The sequence below is a fragment of the Cydia strobilella genome, chromosome 12 (genome assembly GCF_947568885.1).
Source record: "Cydia strobilella chromosome 12, ilCydStro3.1, whole genome shotgun sequence".
NCBI classification, from domain to species: domain Eukaryota; kingdom Metazoa; phylum Arthropoda; class Insecta; order Lepidoptera; family Tortricidae; genus Cydia; species Cydia strobilella.
In genome coordinates this window covers 17,520,001-17,542,559 of record NC_086052.1, presented here as the reverse complement: position 1 = coordinate 17,542,559, position 22,559 = coordinate 17,520,001, and the positions used below count along the sequence as shown (strand labels likewise).

Genomic DNA, 22,559 nt, shown 5'->3' with positions numbered 1-22,559 from the left:
GTGTAGGTACTAGTTTTTACAAAAGCAGCTGCCATTTGACCTTCCAACCCGCAGGGTAAACTAGGCCTTATTAGGACTAGTCCGGTTTCCTTCACTGAAAAGCGACTCAAATGATATACGTATTTCGTATATCATTTGAGACGCGTTTCGACTCGATATCAAATGATAGACGTATTTCGTACATAAGTTCCGAAAAACTCATTGGTACGAGCCGGGATTTGAGCCCGCGACCTCCGGATTGAAAGTCGCACTTCTAGCTATACGATGAAATGAGATGGAAATAAGAAATAAGGTTTTAATTTTTATCGGTCTGCGTCCAGTACACTTTCCGAAATAGGCCCAAAAAGTTAGGAAAGGACGAATTATACAGGGTGGCTAAAAATAAGTGCATTCCCGTTGCCAAGGAGGTTTTGAGTTTATAATGAGCAACTTTTACTATGGCACCAACCACGAAAACGCGAAAAAAAATTTACCCTCCCATAGAAAATGGACCAGCCAAAATTATTGAAACAGCCAAATTTTTTGAAATTGAATTTACCGGATTTTGGTAACGTTACTGGGAAAAATGGTTATTTACTGGTAAATTTCCCAAATGAGAAATTACTGGTAACGGTAATTTACTGCCGGTACAACACTATTCCCAACTCTCCCAAGAAATCTGACACTTTTGAGTCTTCTGACTAACACAATCCCAGAAGGCTACTGTGAGGTTAGTAAAGGTCACGGCGGTTGCCAAGCCCACGCGTCTACGATAAGGATAACAGTGTGACTGCCGAAAGGGCGGCCGGTGGGCGAAAGCTTAGGAAAGAGGAAAGGTCAATCGCGTCGCGTAATGTAATTGTTTCTAACTTGTATGGAAACTTGTTGAGTTGACATTTTCCTTTGTTTCAATCTCTCTTATGTGACAGGACTAGGAGAACGGACCTGGCCCCAATTTCACCACGGTGACAGGTGCGACAATTGTAAAACATTAATGTTGCTGACGTCACAGGCATCCATGGGCTACGGTTACCGCTTACCATCGGGCGGGCTGTATTCCTGTTTGCCACCATCATTGTAATATTTAAAAAAACTTTATTATATCGGCAAAAAACAGGTACGTTTATGACGATGATGATGACAATTGTCACAAGATTTATAAGAATTTTCGGTAATTCTTGACAGGAAATAAGTTCTGTGTCGGAATTTTGCGACAATTGTCGTGTTTCTTGTGACAATTGTCATTAGCATCGCAAAATGAGTACTTATTTATTGGCGATATAATGGAGTTTTTTTTAATGAAAATGTTGGTGGCAAACAAGCACACAGCCCGTTCGATGGTAAGCGGTTACCGTAGCCTATGGAGGCATGTGACGTCAGTAATAGTGATTTCGACAATTGTCGCACCTGTCACCGTAGTGAAATTGGGGCCTGCTTAGGATTGTAAGCTAAAATGTAAATTCGGACCAAGATCACTCTGTAGGTACGGCATTTGCTAAGACAAAGTGTGGAAATGGCATCATAAACATAAAATTTCTAATAAAAATTACGTTTATGACGACCTTTCCACGGTTTGTCCATTCAAAGTCGATGCAGAGCTTAGATTGACTCTACCCGTCTTTGTCTCGAACAGTTACATCGTATTTTCGGAACCTCGTAATATTCTCAGAATAAGATGTAATTTGTGGGATAATAACTATGAAAATAGTTAGTGTACATTCCTTGAAGCCTTACAAAATAATAATTTAGTATTAGGTTAGAATGTTCGCACAAACTTCAAAACGAAAGTTAATATAGTTTGAAGCTTGGCGAAATTTGCTCTAATGATGAAAATTGATATCAGAGGATCCGAAAGGTATATTCCTTGAAGCCTTACAAAATAATAATTTAGTATTAGGTTAGAATGTTCGCACAAACTTCAAAACGAAAGTTAATATAGTTTGAAGCTTGGCGAAATTTGCTCTAATGATGAAAATTGATATCAGAGGATCCGAAAGGTATATTCCTTGAAGCCTTACAAAATAATAATTTAGTATTAGGTTAGAATGTTCGCACAAACTTCAAAACGAAAGTTAATATAGTTTGAAGCTTGGCGAAATTTGCTCTAATGATGAAAATTGATATCAGAGGATCCGAAAGGTATATTCCTTGAAGCCTTACAAAATAATAATTTAGTATTAGGTTTGAATGTTCGCACAAACTTCAAAACGAAAGTTAATATAGTTTGAAGCTTGGCGAAATTTGCTCTAATGATGAACATTGATATCAGAGGATCCGAAAGGTATATTCCTTGAAGCCTTACAAAATAATAATTTAGTATTAGGTTAGAATGTTCGCACAAACTTCAAAACGAAAGTTAATATAGTTTGAAGCTTGGCGAAGTTTGCTCTAATGATGAAAATTGATATCAGAGGATCCGAAAGGTATGTATCTTCATATGAATTCGTAGTCAACAGTAACACTCTTAACCTCATGAGGTCCATGTCTTTGCCTCAGTGGAACTCATGGTATACGAATTTTCAGTTAACAGTGTCGAGTTAGATAACGATACCGTCGGGGACCCCGCAGACATAGCGGGAACCAGCTACATATGCCAACAAATCCGCAGTGTGAACTGTGAGGCGTTCTAGATAGATTGCTTAGCGACAATATTTAACAGAGTAAACAGCTTATTTTACCGATTAAAACATGTTTACCCATGGTGTATCATTTAAAATATTTAAGAAAACCTTTTAGTGGAAGAGAATTTTAATGTTGCTACTTCGCCCGACGTTTTTTTTCAAGTTACGCATCTTTAGCTTCAGTTGTAGAAATTACAATCAACATGAAAAATATTGGTATAATCAAATTATAAATAATTTATACAGAATACCAGCTTGTACAGTCGCCAGCAGATATATCGGAGCGGCCGAGGTGCTCACAATATCTGAACGCGCACTCTATCGCCTTGACAATAGAGGCGTGTTCAGATATTTGTGAGCACCTTGGCCGCTCCGATATATCTGATGGCGACTGTACATATGCGTGTCTTCACTCCTACTGCTGGCCTTAGTCTCGTTGTACGACGAGTGAGTGATACATTACTTATAAAAAAAAAGTTGATCAATCAGTTTCAACCAAACATTTTTATTTTATTTGCTTTAACCAAACTAAACCAAGGTATTATTCCAACTTAACCTTAAGATCAATAGAATTTCAATTTTTATGATTAACCTATTACCTACTAATCATTTTCTTATGTACATATTACACAAAACCTTAACAAATTATACACCTAAACCTCCCCCAAGAATCACTCTATTGATAGATGAAAACCGCATGAAAATCCGTTCAGTAGTTTTTGAGTTTATCGCGAACATACAGACAAGCAGACAGACGCGGCGGGGGACTTTGTTTTATAAGGTGTAGTGATTACGTTCTCATATTATTTAGAATTTTAGACACTCGGTATTTGCAGGCCACGTGTTTTGTACAATGCGAGGCGTCACTTGGTTTCACAATACTCAATAGACACCACTGAATTACTCTATTGCCAGACATTCTGTAAAACAATATCTTATGTACAGGGGCCCGTTTCTTAAAAGCTTGTATCTTGTAATACAAGTGGAAGTCCCTTTCTAACAAAAGCTGTCAAAAAGTGACATCCGCTTGTATTACAAGTTACAAGCTTTTGAGAAACGGGCCCCTGTACCTATAATATTAACACAGGACCTATAAATTGTATATACAGATGTCAATCACAATGAAAAAATCAACGATGATCAACTCTGGTCAACGTGGGACTCGAACCCACATCCTTGGATTGCCGGTCCAATGCGTTAAATACCAATGAGGGCTATCGCGTATGAATTCGCCGCTAGGGGCGCTAGTGTAGATGGAGGTCTTTTCCATAGTTCGAAATGTCAAATGTCATTTGTCACTTCAATGACTGACAGCTGTTCTATAGTCTTTTGGACCACCATCAACAGAGGCGCCAACTGGTGGGCAAAAAAACGATAGCCCTCATTGCGCAAGCTGACCATCCGTCAATCAACGCGAATTTAGTTATTCCAGTTGTGATGACCCACAATACGTGTGTGTGTGTGTGTGTGTGTGTGGTACGTCCCACAATTAAAAAAGGAAAAAATATATTAACATTAACACAGAAGTTTGATTTGCTTACCAAGTTTGCAAAAAGGCATGGAAAGGAACCAATAAAGAAAACCTGTATATTTTGTCACCGCAGAGGTTACAATAAAGGTTACCTCTGTCATTTTCGACCTTATATTCGTAGAGTCGCTTAATATTGTCTTGTTATTTCCTTAATATAAACAGGCGATCTTTCCTTTCCGGTTTCTTTGGGAGAATTCAATGTACATTTTACAGTTGGAGATAGGCTAAAACTATATTCTAAAATTTTACGGTTATACTCATTTGTATTTAATTGATCACTGTGCGCGATATGTTCCGGAGAGCCTAAGGAAGACCTCACCAGACAGAATTTAAATTACGAGAACGTTTTATCATTCGACTTGATTGGAATTCGATTTCTTCGTCGATATTGTGTGGTGGGGCATTTATAGAGCTCGATTTCCATGGCTAACCTAATTTGGATCAAGAGCCTCTTATATTATAGATAACCAGGTCAAACTAGTTTTGTTTATCGTCGCGTTTTGATAATATTTGGTAATTTTGAAGAGCTCCTCATTTTGGGCGGAATAAATACGAAATCCCAATGGGACAAAAAAATGTATGTAATTTTCCGTTATGACGCGCCGCCACTGCTCCTTGTTTACCTTTTGGCATCGCAGGGGCTGTTGGCGTAAGCGGCATCCTGGCAAGCAGTTCAGCACAAGCACATCACATCATCACAAAACACAACCTTTCAGAGTCGATATCCCCTCCAATTAAAACTCTAAAGTTAACCGATTTAACTTCAGTTACTTTTAAAATCTGAAGCTGCACTTTAAAGTCATCGAAAATTGCCCTTATTCGCAAATCTGTCAATATTCTACCCGCTCTATTCGACAATCAGACGCGGGCGACCCTCGCGCCATTCGGTAGCCGACTGGGGGGTGGGCACCCCGCGTCCAACAACAAATTATGTAAGGGTTGTGGCTATTTTGGGAGCGAAGCGCATTCGTAACCTGTATTGCACATATTAATAATGATCGCTATTTGTGTCAAGTTGAAGTGTTGGTGGTAATTCAACTTTTCTAAGCACGCTCGAGGACATTAATTTGCACTGTTAATCAAAGGCTGTTGCCTAGAGGCTTAGGACATTTTTTATACGAGTATGACTTAATTAAATTGAAGAACAGAAAGTGACTAATGCTAATAGGGTACGGGAAATTGTTGAGATCTGAAATCTGTTGAGAAAATAGTGAATCGCTGTAGAAAATTAGTAATTTCACATGGCTTTAAAAACATTTAAAAAGGCTTCATGAATAATATAAGTAATCATTACTTTGGGAGTCAGAAACAGCTGTAGTGTGCTGGTAAACAGTTTCGGCGACAACGGATCTCCTTGATGAACTCCTTTTTGAATATTCAGTGATGGACCTGAGGACTGCAGTTTTATGGCGGATGTACTATTTCGGTAAATGGTAGTTATAAGCTGGATGTAACTAGGATCTACACTTAGAGGATATAACCAAACGGAAACGCCTTGTGTGTAATTTTCTGTACAAAAAAAAATATTTTTTTGCGGAGGAGGGGAACGTCAAATGTATACGTAACGTAAAAATAGCCATGTCAGATAAACGTCACCCATACATTGTGTATGACTATTGGCAGACTATTTTCGACAGAGGGGAAGCTGTGAAAATGGAATCGTTATGAAGATTGTCAAACGCTTTAGAGTAATCGACGAATGCTATGTAGAATGCGAATTATCTGATTAAGGGTTTAAATTGTAGGTGGCCGGTGGTGGAGTCATGTGCGGAATCCAGCTTGTTCGGGCGGTTGATGGCGGTCGAGTTTTCCTGAGGTAGGAGCTACTTAAGTAAAACTTGAGTGTAATCTGTATTTATAAGTGTGATCCTGTAATTGGCTTCGATCTCTTATTCATTGGCGCTATTTTGTTTTGATAGCTGTTGGATCTCCGTAACATAAGTAAATAAAAAACGAACGAACGCACTGGTTAGTGTGTGTGTATAGCCCAGGTCTCTCTCTCTGAACCCGAAACGCGTTGAAGGCCCGGAACGCCAAGAATTGAGAGGCAAAGGTCCCAAAAAGTGCCGGCGCAGTGCCTGGTTTATTCCAAAGCGAGGTTTAGACTAGCAAGAACTTGCATGCAAACCTGAGGGCGAACACCTCGACTTGAGCGTCAACACATTTACACAAGTTTGGGAACAAGTCAAACTATTCTAATGGCATATAGTCTAGAAATTGGGACGGGTACCACCCTGACGGGGCCTACAAGGTCCATGGCGTCAGCCGCGATGGCGGCCTCCGCCACTGAAGGGCTTAGTCACTTTTTCTTTAGTATATGACATCAGTCTATTTAGTTTACAGTCAACACATTTGTTGCGGCATTTGTATAAATAGGTAATACTCGTAGTTACATGGCATCAGATATAAATACATAGGTCCAGTTGCATAGCCTGGACATAAACCTTGAACGAAGAGAATAAGCTGTTAGTGGCGAAAAGGAAGAATGTGCGAAAGATTCTAAGGGCCGACAAGAGCGGAAGATGGGAAGTAAAGAACATGGAAATAGAAGACCCAACATAGTGGCGAAAAAGAAGGAATGTGCGAAAGATTCTGGGGCCGACAAGAGCGTAAGATGGGAGGTGAAGAACATGGAGATAGAAGACCCAACATTATTGGAGAGACCAAAGCGGCTAGTCTTCAGTGGCTCGGACACTTAGAGAGAATGGGAGAGGATCGTGCCGTAAAGAAAGCGTACTTGGGACAACCAAATGGGAGGCGCCCGATTGGACGCCGTAGCCAGGTACCGCTGGAACGACGTAGTAGCTCAAAACCTGCTCGACCTCGGCCATGGCGATTGGGGAGAGCTATCGCAAAACCGAAAGGCATGGCGTGATCTGGTGTCGGAGGCCAGGACTCGCCTTAGGTCGTTGCGTCACCGCGTAGTAAGTAAGTAAGTTGCATAACAGAAGCCATCGCCATGCGGACTGACGCGGGGGGTGTAATGATTCCGGTTACGCAACCACGGTAACTTAAAATAGCAGAACATAGGGTTGCTGACATTATACCGTCGTTCATACACTTAATATAGTGGACGACCGCTTCTCCATACTAACGTAGTCCCCATTTTCTGCCGTTCCGCCATTTTGACCTTTTTCGAAAAAAACAAAACGACAGAAAATTTATATCTAACTACCGAACCTGCTCACAAAATTGTAGGAAACTCGGTTCAGAATTACGACCTGTAGAGGAGATGTCCGGAGACATAAATATTTCTTATTCTTATTCTTACATACGAAAGCATCTTGCTCCAGTCAAAACGGAGACCTTCGCTAACGCTTTGGTCAATTATAGGAACTCCTTACACAAATTGACTGAGTCCCATAGTAATAGTACGCTCAAGAAGGCTTGTGTTGTCAGTACTCAGACTACTTATATGTATATACAGTTCTCGAAAAATAAGAAAGCTATTAAATATAAATTTAAGAAGAAATGTTTTGTTGTCAGTTTGCGTTGTTTTGTCACAGAGTTCCTATGGCCACCTCCTGTCTCCATCATCAGATTAGCTCCATGTCATCATAATATTGGATTGTCATCCGATTTACATATGTATGCAAAATTTCAGCTTAATCGGGAATCGGGAAAAATCAAAATTTAGCTTCCAAGATTTGACCCACACTAACATATCTACATACATACATTACTAACAGGCTAACAGGGCAAGTTAAATAATAAAAAACCGGCCAAGTGCAAGTCGGACTCGCGCACCGAGGGTTCCGTACTTTTAGTATTTGATGTTATAGCGGCAACAGAAATACCTCATCTGTGAAAATTTCAACTGTCTAGCTATCACGCTTCATGAGATACAGCCTGGTGACAGACAGACGGACAGCCGAACAGCCAGACAGACGGACAGCGGAGTCTTAGTAACAGGGTCCCGTTTTTACCCTTTGGGTACGGAACCCTAAAAATCGACCAAGAGCATGTCAAGCCATGCTCAGTGTAGGGTTCCGTAGTTACCATTCTGAAAGAATAAGCTAAATGGGGGCTATTAGTAAGTATCATGTACATTATACACACAGGCGGTTTTCTGTGTTTTACTATAAATCAGAAACGGCTAGACCGATCATGTTCGCTAATTATAGTTTTAATTTAAAGTATTTATTAAGCTTTTGTTTTATGATATTTTTTTCATATTTTTGGACCCATGGTTCAAAAGTTTTAGAGGGGGGCGACACATTTTTTTTTCTTTCAGGGCAATTAATGCCGTAAATATTCACTTTATCAAAAAATGGTTGTTGGAGATGTTCGTTTTGAAAGGACCAAATTTAGAAGTATTTTAATTTATAATTACGATTGACATGACATATTGTATTTCCGTTTTTCGCTCTAAGATATATGTTATGCTTTGATTTGTTTTTAAGTTTAAAAGATTGAAGTGATGATGTTTACATTTTTAATTTTATTTTATGTACTCTGGACCTGTAATTAGCTTTATCAATAAATATATGAATATGAATAAAGACAACATTTTGTATGGTACCCTAAAAAAATTTTTTTGTACTTTTTATTTTACCATTCTGTCACCATGCATGATTTATGTATCCATGCCAAACTGCACATTTTTAGCACTAACGATGACGGAGCAAAGCCGCGGACGGAAAGACAGACGGACATGGCGAAACTATAAGGGTTCCTAATTGACTACGGAACCCTAAAAAGCTTGTAATAAGTAAGTAATGTTGGTAACGTTAATGTAAAAGGTTGGTATAAAGAAATTAATAAAGTTCTAAAGTACTTTAAGAGCCACACTCGTGGATCCCCCTACGCTACGGTAAAGTAGCCAGTGTGGCCAGATAGCGAAATAGAAAATGCGGAAATTGCGCTTTAAAAAAAACCGGCCAAGTGCAAGTCGGACTCGTCCACCGAGATTTTTTGTACTTTTTAGTATTTGTTGTTACAGCGGCAACAGAAATACATCATCTGTGAAAATGTCAACTGTCTAGCTATCACGGTTCGTGAGATACACATTTAAAGTATTTATTAAGCTTTTGTTTTATGATTTTTTTTTCATATTTTTGGACCCATGGTTCAAAAGTTTTAGAGGGGGGCGACACATTTTTTTATCTTTCGGGGCAATTAATGCCGTAAATATGCACTTTATCAAAAAATGGTTGTTGGAGATGTTCGTTTTGAAAGGACCAAATTTAGAATTATTTTAATTTATAATTACGATTGACATAACATATGATTGTATTTCCGTTTTTCGCTTTAAGATATATATGTTATGCTTTGATTTGTTTTTAAGTTTAAAAGATTGAAGTGATGATGTTTACATTTGTAATTTTATTTTATGTACTCTGGACGTGTAATTAGCTTTATCAATAAATATATGAATATGAATAAAGACAACATTTTGTATGGTACCCTAAAAAAAATTTTTGTACTTTTTATTTTACCATTCTGTCACCATGCATGATTTATGTATCCATGCCAAATTGCACATTTTTAGCACTAACGATGACGGAGCAAAGCCGCGGACGGAAAGACAGACGGACATGGCGAAACTATAAGGGTTCCTAATTGACTACGGAACCCTAAAAAGCTTGTAATAAGTAAGTAATGTTGGTAACGTTAATGTAAAAGGTTGGTATAAAGAAATTAATAAAGTTCTAAAGTACTTTAAGAGCCACACTCGTGGATCGTGGATCCCCCTACGCTACGGTAAAGTAGCCAGTGTGGCCAGATAGCGAAATAGAAAATGCGGAAATTGCGCTTTAAAAAAAACCGGCCAAGTGCAAGTCGGACTCGTCCACCGAGATTTTTTGTACTTTTTAGTATTTGTTGTTATAGCGGCAACAGAAATACATCATCTGTGAAAATTTCAAATGACTAGCTATCACGGTTCGTCAGATACAGCCTGGTGACAGACAGACGGACAAGCGGAGTCTTAGTAATAGGGTCCCGTTTTTATCCTTTGGGTACGGAACCCTAAAAACGTCTTATCTTGGGACCACCATTTCACGCAAGTTTTATTTAATTTATTGTTTTTTTTTCTCATTATACAAAATATATTGAAAACATGTAACAAAATAAAAAAGTTAAGAGATAGTTACTTAAAGATATTAAGAACTAAATTAAATGATAATAATACTCTTTAGCGATAAGATCACCTGTTGTTTACCTCTGTCATTATGTATTATGTGTGTTTCCTTGTAAGCAACATGTATTTTGAGGTTGTGCATATTTTATAAGTCATATTCGTATGAGTACTAACAAAAATCACCTCAGTTGGTCCTTAAGTAAATGAAATTGTAATAAAAAAAGGATTTATATTATAAGTAAAAATATAAATCAAATTAACTTAAAAATACTGACGTAGTTAGTAAGACCGTCTAAATACAAGGTGCCCATCACGCAGGCGGCATTCCCACACTGAACTGCGATGGCCAATCGTTGCGTGAGATAGCCGCCCGCGCGACGTTCACGCGTTTGTTGAGCGCCTTGTGGAGCCCCCGTGCCCCCCTAACCCTATTTTAATTTATTGTTTTATTTATGAATGTGTCCATTGACACATTACAATATACATGAAATTCATTCAAAATGGCTACGCTCTTTTGCAAGTGTAAACAATATATATCGGCCCAGATCACAGAATAAGTAATAGTATTATCATACAGAACGGCCACGTACCGCCCCGCCCCGATTCGAATTACCTCGCCCCGCGACAGCAGATTGACGACCGTTTGCCGGTCGCTCAGTAGTTTGTAAGCAACTTACTCACACAATGACGCATGATGCGTGTACAGACGTGCCGTTCACACATAGAAACGCAAGTAATTTTTGATGTATAGCGTGTCCACCCTGTGCCTATATAAAGATCGGTTCTTACGGATTCACGAAGTTTATAACTTTTTATTTGTATTTGTAAAATTGGTCAAAATCATATAAAATAAATAATTTATAAATAATATTGTCTTCGGTTACCGCGATAGTTACTCATGAAGTAAAACTATGAAAACGGATTATATCGCGTATATTGAATTTATAATACATCCCGACGTTTCGAACCCTTTACAGCGTTCGTGGTCAACGGGTGACTGAGGAAAAGGCTGGAGCGCGCGCCTGGCAAACGAGCTCAGGATACCGCGGGTCAACCAGAGGTCCCACATTAAGATCCCCACAGTCGAGCGCAGGCCTGCCATTCTGCCTTTTGTCAGGGGGGTCACGGACAGGATCAGCCACATCTTGAAGCGTGCTTCTATAAAAACATATTTCAAGCCAATGAAGAAGATGTCACAATTCCTGAGGCCTGTAAAATGCAATACCCCTCTACAGATTGCAGGAGTGTACAGGCTGGACTGTGAGTGTGGCCTATCATATGTCGGGCAGACGAAACGGAGCATTTCCACTCGGGTGAAGGAACACATAGCTGATGTCAAGCACCGTCGACCTAGGTCTGCAGTCTGTGAGCATGTCATGGATAAAGCCAATCACTCAATCAAGTTTGATAAGCCTCTGGTTCTTGCCAAGGAGAAGCGTTACATACCCAGAATGCTGCGCGAGGCCATTGAGATTAAGAAATATCCAAACTTTAATAGGGAAGATGGCTTTTCTCTACCACCAGCTTGGGATCCTGTAGTCCATCTGATAAAGGAGCAAGCGAGACATAGACTGTGAGACCTTAGTGTTGGATGATGCTGGACATTCTGATGTTTTGAAAAGATGTGTCCCGCCGAGTTTGTTGCCGGTCCCATATTGGGATACCCTCCTACAATTTAGGAGGGAATTAAATCTTCTCGGGTCCGTGGTGTAGGGTTGGAGCCGGCGTAGTTTTTATCGCGTATATATATATCTTTACTTGAAAATAATTGTAGTGTATAACTAGCCTTATGAACCGATTTTGCATGTACATCCAGCCTTAAAGTTTGTAGTCTATGATTGTTCATTATTTTAGTATGTGGGTATTTTTGCACTTTGTAATTTTTCCTCAGTCACCCGTTGACCACGAACGCTGTAAAGGGTTCGAAACGTCGGGATGTATTATAAATTCAATATACGCGATATAATCCGTTTTCATAGTTTTATTTCATAAATTTATAAATAATTTTATTACTAGCAAAAGTCCCTTGGTAACTCTTTTTCTTTAAAAGGGACGTGTTTATTTTGGAAGTGACGAGCTTTGCAAGTGAACCAGGCCTCTGAACCTAGCCAAGCTTCCATTATGAGCGGAGCTGACTCTCTAAAGTCAGAGAGAGTTAAAGTGGAATGAGAGGCTGACTCAACTTTTAACTCACAATAATAAATAAAGAATGACGTCTAGTTATTTTTTCTTAAATTTTCAATTTTTTTTTTTTTTACTAGCCTAATTTAGTGTCCCACTGCTGGGCAAAGGCCTCCCCTCGTTTCCTCCACTCGACCCTGTCGTTTATATAGGTAGTGTCCCGCCAATCCGGATAAAATGCGTCTAAGTCGTTCCGCCATCTCCTTTTCGGCCTGCCTTTCTTTCAAATTTTATTGTTCATTATTTTTTTACTCATCAAATTTTGTTGAAGACGCATAATGTTGTATTGATGTACTCTTATTTTTCTTTTTTTTTTTCTTTCTCTCCGTTTCCTAGAATGATTGAAATGATAAGTGATAATGTATTTTCACTCTTCAAAGTTCCCTTTGAGCAATTATGTTTTATTCCATTAGTGGAAACTGTTTTGGCTCATGTATTAGTCATTATATCTATATCCAGTATTATTGTAAGCTGTTTGTTTCCCAATAAAATAAAATAAAATAAATTAAAATAAAATAAATTAAAATAACTGACACTTCAAACCGCTGGATCGATTTTTATCAAACATAGCTAAGTTACAACCGCAAGGAAACTGGCTTTCACGTTTAAAAAAAACCGCATCGTAATCGGTCTATCCATTTGACAGCAAAGATGCGACAGACAGACAAGACATTGGAGCCAAACATATATAACATACACATTAGATTATTTTAAATCGGGTCACTCACGTATTATTAAGTCGAATAGCTCGACATGTTTCGGTCGGAATTCAATACATGTGGTGTTTACCTTTAAGTAATTGTTACGCTAAGCGATAATAGTTTAAACGTTTGTAGTTATACTTAACAAAGTGTAAACAATTGTTGGTGAAACAATAAATATAAAAAAATAAAAAAATCTAATATGTTTGAGTCTCACGGGAGTTTTATAGTTAAAACATATAACACCCCTCTTTTTGCGTAAAACGAGGTTTTTGTAAAGCGTGAAAAACGCGGAAAAGGGCGTACAAGTGTTCGTGGCAACCCCCTCCTTGGAGGCTCGTCTTCCACGCCCAGCTGACGGATCGATGTGCCCAAGGCCACGGCCGGGCCGCTATCGATTCCGTATAAATAGCACCAGCTACACCCCACCTCTCCCCAACCCCACAGGGTTGTCCGTTCCCGGAATCCCCGGTAAACCATGAGCCCAATTCAAACGTACATTTTGATATCTAAATGATGTCAGTTTGTCAATAGCTCGTTCTTGTTCGTACATGTATCGGCTCGGCGCGAGTGAGACGCACGGGCGAAGGATAGAAAGTAGACTTCATTTTGACGTCGAATCGTAAGTTCGAATCATTTGTTTGTTGTGGGCTTTTGTCGAATTGTAATCGCATTAAGTAGGCATTGTTGTCGTTATATTTTGTTGTGTAAATGGACGGAGGTTTCCTTTTACATAATTTAAGTACGCCCAACTATAGCAAGTCTGTATCTTTAGGTTTTTTTTTTTTTTTTATGAAATAGGAGGCAAACGAGCAGACGGATCACCTGATGGTAAGCGATTACCGCCGCCCATAATGGGGTTGTAAGTGCGTAGTGGTTGTAAGTGGGTATTTAAAAGAACGTAAACAAACCACAACTAGGTATTTTATTGGGCAAGAAAATTCTTCAAGTCAATTAATTTAAATCGATGTGTCAAAACTAACAGAAGTTTTACTACGACTAAGCGAGGTTTATACTAGCAAGAACTTCCATGCAATTTACGTTACATTGCTGACTACTAAGGCAAACTGCATTCAAAATGTTTATCGGATACCGCAATGTAATGAAAATTCTTGCTAGTCTAAACCTCATTTTTTATTACTTACTCGACGTAACAACGAAGTCGCTGTAATGGTGCTATTTTGGTAATAGGAATATATCGGGATGATTTGATTAATCAATAGTAATTTAGTTTTGTAATATTTTCTATTACTTCGCCCTAGTAAAGAACCTAAAAAAAAAAAAAAAAAAAATTGTTTATTTCAGACATTGTGTCCATAAAAAATGTTAGTTGTAGTACAAACTTAAAAGGCTATGTTAGTGTTACATGTTAATTATAAATAAAGATAAACACAAAAAATAAAATAAAAAATAAGTAAAACTATGAAAACGGATTATATCGCGTATATTGAATTTATAATACATCCCGACGTTTCGAACTCTTTACAGCGTTCGTGGTCAACGGGTGACGTTTTCATAGTTTTATTTCATGAGTAACTATCGCGGTAACCGAAGACAATATTAAAAAATAAGTGTTCCACTGACAGGGGCAAGTAGTAGATATTTTTATTTACTACCTGGCCCTGCCAATGACAACCTCCACCCAGTACTTGGTTAGCGGGCAGTCCAGGCGCTCCGCTGACACCCTCAGCATACTGTTGCTGCTGCCGCGCACCCGCCTTAGCATCGAGGCAATTCTTTTTCGCCTAATAGCGAAAAAGTCATCCGCCCGCGCCTTGGCAAACATGGCTGATGCACTGCAGTGCTTCGGCAGCTTCAGCAGCATCCCTGCACTGCACCCTTAAGGTGTTATAGGATCTCTGTGTAAAGCTTACCCACAGGCTGCACGTGTAAAAAGTTTGACAATATGCTTTAAAGAGCGTCAACTTTACTTGATCGTTACAGCGTGCAAACCTGCGGGCAAGCATATTCCCCCTTACTGCCATCGCCCTTCTTTCCTTCTCTAAATCCAGATCGTCATTTAGTTCCGCAGTTAACGGGATCGAATATTTAGCCATTTGAGCGTAGAATAAAACATTACACGATTAAAGCCAGAACGATGAAGGAACAGATCCAGGCATTTTTATATTTGGTTGGTGAACTGATAAATGTTTCAACCGAAATTGTAAAAATACATTGTTTACATTTAGTTAACTACCTAAAGATACAGACTATGCATGAATTATGTTCTGTATGGAAATGGTGGAAACATCAAACATTTATTCAGCAAATAGGCCACTGGGGCACTTTTACATGTAAATTTTTTACAAACAATAAAATTAATCCAAAATTACAAAAAAACAATTACATAAATATAAATGTTAAATTACACAAGAAAAAAAAACTATACAAATAACAGAAGTACTAAAATTGTTTAGAGATGTAAAAGTCTCTATGTGTCAGAGATAAAATGTATATAATAATAAAAAAGATCATCAAATTATTCAGAGATGTAAAGGGTCTCCAAGACTTGAATTGTTATATAATTAATAAAAAGACAAGATATTAAATCAGACAAACAGACAAGAACCGAATGAAGTGCCTCACGTTTTTGCGTGCCTCAAAATTCTGGGAAGATGGGTAACCACTTTTCCTATTGCTTACACTTATCAAAGACCTATTATATATAACTCCATATAATATGAATAGTCTAAGGAAAAAACGTGCCTCGGAAATCAAGAAAATTTGATTCTCTCACAGATGGCGCTACCACCAATACCAACCTTTGGCCTATTCTCGTTTAGATGACGTTGACGGTTTCGTTTGTTATTTAACGGGACCCTATTACTAAGACTCCGCTTTCCGTCTGTCCGTCCGTCTGTCCGTCTGTCTGTCACCACTGTCACCAGGTTGTATCTCATGAACCGTGATAGCTAGACAGTTGAAATTTTGACAGATGATGTATTTCTATTGCCGCTATAACAACAAATACTAAAAACAGAATAATATAAACATTTAAATGGGGCTCCCTTACAACAAATGTGATTTTTTTGCTGTTTTTTCCGTAGTGGTACGGAACCCTTCGTGCGCGAGTCCGACTCGCACTTGGCCGGTTTTTTTTATATTTTTAGTTTTAATCGTGTGTCGACAGCAAAAAAATTACTATGACAGTACCCCTCATCCTATATATTCTCTTTGCTCTTACTGAAAAAGTGGGGTCAGTTACGGTCAATGGACCCTTCCATGCCTTTATTTATTGGAATTGGAACAATTAAAATGACAGAAAAAAGTGCCGACTTTATGCGAGGCCGATTATTTTTTTGTTAGAAATAATTTGATGGTTCCAAATCCAAGTCCTAATAAAAATGTGCCGAGAGCGTCTTCACTTGATCCAGGAAAATTTGTTCAACCGTTGGAAGATTATCAGCTTTTAGGGATTACAAGCTTTACAGCCTTAGTACGTACTAGAGGTAAATCTCGTTGTAATGGCAGGATAAAGGCGGTCGTCACACTGCTCCGCATCTCGCAGCGGCGTCCGTTGATGCGTTTTTTAACTTTGTATGTAGAATCTTGATTTTGTATAGAAAAATCGCATGGTACGACACACTGGCTCCGCCTCGACGCGCGGAGGTGCGAGACGCACAACGACTCGCGCGCTGCGCTCGGACGGAGACGCGGTGCGTGCCGCAGGGTATGTCACACCGAGCTCCGCAGTGCCGTACGGATTTTAGCGCAAGAAGGACGGTAGGCGCAATGGATATCGACGTCGATAAGTTTATTTATGAAATTGAAAGTCGTCCAAAGTTACTTATTCGAAATATTGTTTTTATTTAATTCCAAGTCTATTTAGTTTTATAGTATCGGTTTTAATCATAATCTAAATATAAGGAATTCTTATAAAAGTATAATTAAATATTGAAGTAGTAGATTATTACTTACTTGAGTGTAAGCCAAAGCTTTTCTTCCGCCGTAATAGAACGTCGAAAATTTGTATCCGCGCCAGTAATAATCACTCCAATTTTGCTTAGCAAATAACCAAATGACGGGTGCAATAAACATTTTTTTCTTCGTGTTGCCTTAAATCTTGGTAATCTCTAGCAAAAGACCCATTTATAGGTCTGGTTTGTAAATAGGGATGTACCCGGTGTCTTCTGCGTTTTATGACTCGATTGTACAAAACCAATTTGAAAGTATCACTGCAGCGTTTCGAACAAGTTCCGTTTCCATTTTATCGACAAATAGGAACTGTCTTCACCTTAACGTTCGAATGAACGCGAGACGGAAGTAACGCGGGACGTCGCGCATCGCAGCTTCGGACGGAGATGCGGAGAAAACTCGGACTCGGTTGTCCCCGCATGCGAGTCCGTTGCTCCGCGTCTCGCAACGAGACGCGGGGGCAGTGTGACAACCGCCTTTAGCTTCCCTCGTTCTATCGAGCGTAAAAAGTAACGTCTGGCGACATCGCGCAGTGTGTGTCATATCGATGTCACCATGGCATGTCGAGCGAAGTCCGGCAACGTCGCGCATGTTCACGGTGTTCACCTGACGTCGCTGGCGACACGTGTGACACGTTTCGTGGGACAATTTTCCCCTAAAAAAATCGAAATTTTGTGTAATGTCGAAATGTAATTGGTGGACGGCCCCGAATGTCAGGCAATTCCGAAAATCGACTCTAAGCTAGGCATAGGTTAGCTAAACGTAGGACAAATATCGTTAGAAATTTGACGAATCACGGATTTGTGGAATGTCTAACTTGACGAATCAAGGATTTGTGGAATGTCTAACTTGACGAATCAAGGATTTGTGGAATGTCTAACTTGACGAATCAAGGATTTGACGGATGTCTAACTTGACGGATTAAGGATTTGACGAATAGCTGCGAAATCAATTGCATCGACTCAACTTCATCATCATCATCATAACTTAAGAGCTTTGCTCTTCTCGGTGGATTGCCAATCCTTTCTTTCCTGAGCCAGTCTTTTTTTTGCTCGTACGATGCATTCTCTTTTACTTGGCTCAGAAATGTGATTCTAGGCTTTCCACTGCCTCTTGTCTTTTCAATGATCCCTTCCAGGATGTTTAGGAAAAAGTTGTCGTTTCTGCAGTTAATTATTTTGTTGCAATTTCTTCCGCATGTTATTAAAAGGAAAGCGGATGATCACTTCTCCATAGAACGTAGTTCTCATTTTCCTCCCATTGACATTATGGAAAATAGTTTTTACACAATAACTGTACGTATTTTAATCCCGGTCGTTTGATTTATTTAATTTTTTAAATTTCTTTAAGGGTTAGGAGCGACAAACAAATTCCAAACAAATTTTTAGAGGTAGACGAGGAAAAGTCTGCAACTATTTTGATAGCATACGCAGTGCAAGTGTGATTACTACGTCATAATTTCATAGAAGTTTGACGTTTAAAATAACACTTGCACCATGGAGACTATATAAAGGAGCCAAATCTCTATGTATGAAAAGTGTCCATCAAAAAACAGTAATTAGGCGGCGCCACCATACACCGAAATACTACCAAAAACAAACTACGTAATTTGGTCGGGTTATTTGTTGCCTTATATGGTTAATGTTATACTCATGTCCCAGAGCCTAACTAGCGCCACCGGAGAGATTAGGAACTATTATTTAAAGTTGAAAGCGGTCACTTTTGCAACAATTCTGCCATAAGAGATTGGCATCCTTTCTATACCATCCATAACTTGCACTGCGTGTGCTATCAAAATCGTTGCAGACTTATCTTGGACTAATTCTAAAAGCTCCTAACTCTTATAATAATTAAAAAATCGAAAAATAATCTAACGAGTGGGCATAGCTGTAGTTGATAATATTGATATACCTACATCAATTAGTGTCAAAATATTTTCATATTATCCAGAGAGGAAACTACGTGTAGGAAAAGGCTGTTTCGGGACGGTCGTCCACTACCTCTTAACGGCGCTTGGTGATATCACAGGGCGGACACGCTATACATCAAAAATCACTTGCGTTTCTATGTGTGAACGGCACGTCTGTACGCGGCATGCGTCATTGTGTGTGTAAGTTGCTTAAAAACAGTACTGAGCGGTCAGCAAAAGGTCGTCAATCTGCTGTCGCGGGGCGAGGTAATTCGAGTCGGGGCGGGGCGGTGCGTGGCCGTTCTGTATGATAATACTATTACTTACTCCGTGGTGATAGTGCCATTGAGCGAACACGATTGTTAGGGGCATAGAACATTCTTTACACCTACCAGGGCACCATAGCCTAACGACAGTAAACAACCAATTATCACCGCTGTTGTGGCTCCGGTTGTTTGGTTACGAAGGTCAAGGCCGGGGGGGAGGTGGGGGGGGGGGGGGAGGTGGGCGGGGCGAGCTGGAAATAGAGCCGGTATGTCAACACACGCCTACGCCCGGGCTCGGGGCGTGATCCGGAGGTATTGCGAATATTCAATATCTTCCCGGTTGTTAGGCACCGACGGCACCGAGACTCATCGAGTTTGAAAAATACTAAAATCGAAAACTCGTATAAATTAACGTACTGTGCTCTGCCGCTGTAGAAACTATAATTAGTACCTAAACTAGTGGCTCTGTGAGCTGTAGACCTCGCGTTAGGCTTAAAATATGTAAAAATTAAAAACACTTAACTGCTTCATTGAGTCATTAACACAGCGAACCTTAAGTACCATAGACGCTACACGCTACCGCTGCTTTAAGTTAATGCCAATTTCCTCAACTTTAAACTTTTTCTAAACAACGAAACGACAAAAAAATCTATCTAACTAACCCAACCAAACAAAATTACTCGAGAATCGATTGAGAAATGCGACCTGCAGGGAACATCCGGACAAAACGAATGCATTTCTGCCTAAGCTGAACTGAAACGGAGTTCACTTTATGAATCGAAAGTCGCATTTAATAAAAAAAAATCAAATCGGTCCGGCCGTCTAGTGTAATGCCTGAGTGGACGCTCGAGTTGGGCGTGCAGCGGGGCGACGTGTGCGGCGTGCAGCGGGACGACGCGTGCAGCGTGCAGCGGGACGACGCGTGCGGCGTGCGTGTTAAACAAATGCAAACGTATAGTTGCGGTCTTAGTGCACGCTGCCCACATCACTTGTGAGCCCGACGCCACGCTCACCACGCTGCACGCCCCGCCGAACGATCCGCTTCGAGCGTCCACTACTCAGGCCTTACACTTACACTTAGAGAAATCAGGGAGCATTAGTTTTCTTTTTTGAGATTGACACTGACATATTCGCTAACGTCTGCGTAACTTACTTTCTATACATATGTGCCATTTTCAACCAAAAGGGGTACTTATTGTCGCTTGTCAGTAAGGCGCTATTTCCATATAGCTCCAATTAGAAATCAACCTTATCAACAAGCGACAATGTGGTACCTTTTGGTTGAAAACGTCACATATTATGCCATATATATGCCAGTACGAGCGAGATGCATAGAAAGTAAGTTACGCACACGCTAGGGAATATGTCAGTGTCAAGCTCGTGGTAAAGCTACGGGTTCTGTTTGATATAATCTTTCCATTATGAAAAGCGTATAAATGAAAACTGCAGATAATTCTCTCCTGCCGTGCACACATGCACATCTTGTCTGTGTGTACGTTCGTAAGCAAATATATATGTATACATTTATCTATTTGCACATGCGATTGACTTTTAACCTGACATGTTCTAATCTTACGGAGTTTGTACCGAAGATGCAATACAATACAAATTAAATGTCGAATCTAATAGTTTCACGCAATACCGATCCTAATAAAGAATAAAAATATAGGTTATGTAATTTTGATAAACAATCTCATTCTATTACAGTATTTGCAATATAAAAGCTTAATCTACATTGAATTAAAACAGTATTAAAATTAAAAACAAAGTTTACATTTAAGAGGCCGTAGTCGGTTTTGGAGCAAAAATTTTAAATTGATAGATTTAGTCGTTGAAATTATACACGTTTTGTTACGTAATATCTAAATAAAAAGTATTGGTTTCTATTAGCACGTTTTCTCATCTTGCCTTTTAATAATGAGGTCGCGAGCGTGCGTCACCTGTAATATATGAAGAGAAGGGGCAGTTTTTAAAAATTTATCAAAAAATTATGGTGGTAAATTATACAAATTGATATATAAGAACAGTTTCAGCAAATGTTGTAGATTGTTCAAGTATCCAAATTACGTTGAAATTAAGTCGATTTTCAGAGAAATTGTAACTTGTTTTGAAGTAATTTCTGGAGGAAATTGTATTCGTTTAACTTTCATTTCCTCGAACTCTAAGTCATATAACAAAAATGTAATCTGATAAAGGACAAGTACAGAATATGTGTAATACAAATTTACCATTTTTAGCAGTCCAAACTTTACGAAATTTACAAATAATAGCGACAAAATCAGTGCTTTACACGCGTTTACCTAAACGTCCTTCAGAAAAAAAATCATTACTAATTTAGTGAGTCTGTTTTAAAAAAAATGATCTGATAAATGGCAAGATAAGAAGACGTGCTAATAGAAACCAGTGCTTGTTATTTCAATTTGGTAACAAAAGGTGTACAATTTCATCGACGAAATCTAGCAATTTTACATTTTTGCGACTAAAATCGACACCGGCCTCTTAAAACGCTCAAGTTTACATCTAGGTACATATTTAGAAAACACATAATACTTATGTTAATATTTTGTGTTAAGTAGTTATTATATACGTATCATGTATTTATTATAGTTTACTCCGCGAAAAAGTAAATAAACATTACACAAACCAAGCTGATATTGCGAACTCTAATAATGATTGAATATCTGGGAGGAGTTTTGCTCGGAAAACATGATATATGTAAACCTGAAAATGCGCGTTTTCCCAGAGATAAGACCTAGGTAGATCGATTTTTCGCCCCCGAAAACCCCCATATAGCAAATATCATCGAAATCGTTAGAGCCGTTTCCGAGACCGTATAAGATATACAAGAATGGGGTTGGAAACTGTCAAAGGTTTGCAGAGATGGCGCCATCATTGCTTGACCCTTTTTCTATGAGATTTGGCTTAAATGGCTGGCATCCAGGGCATTAAAAAAACAAAAGTTTGACACAATTCTAGGGATTGACAGGGCAAGCTATGCTGGCGCCATCTGCTAAGTATTTCGACCGGCCAACCCCATTGCTCGTTTAGGTATAAGATTGAACATGATACCTATATATAATTATGTTTATAATGTTTATTGTAACCACCTAAGGCTGTAGCTAACTACGCTATAAACTACCTACGAATTAAAAATAACAATCAAGTTCTTGCATAATTACGAGGAAAATCTCCTGATACGGGGAAACATGAGTCAAGTGTACTTGGTACATTTCCTCGCCCTTATAATTTTCCAATACTTGCACCAGAGACCATTCAATAAAGAAACTGGTAAGTCCTAGACTTCGACGACTTCTAATCCTGAAACAGTGGCATGGCGGAAAAAAGTTTGCATTCAATTCAATAGAGATTAGAGG

The 22,559-nt window shown here is 39.1% G+C and overlaps 1 protein-coding gene across 8 annotated transcripts in view; it reads right to left on the bottom strand.

Annotated features, from left to right (window-relative positions):
• Positions 1-22,559, bottom strand: part of LOC134746291 (histone deacetylase 4) — a 150,401-nt gene that overhangs the window by 120,380 nt on the left and 7,462 nt on the right. Inside the window, exon 1 of one of the 8 annotated variants that reach the window (XM_063680655.1) lies at positions 4,755-4,858. The exons of the other annotated variants lie outside the window; for them this stretch is intronic. Coding sequence (XP_063536725.1) covers positions 4,755-4,791 — 37 coding nt within the window. The 5' untranslated portion in view covers positions 4,792-4,858. Of the gene's footprint in view, positions 1-4,754; positions 4,859-22,559 lie in introns of those variants that run through there. 8 annotated transcript variants of the gene reach the window in all.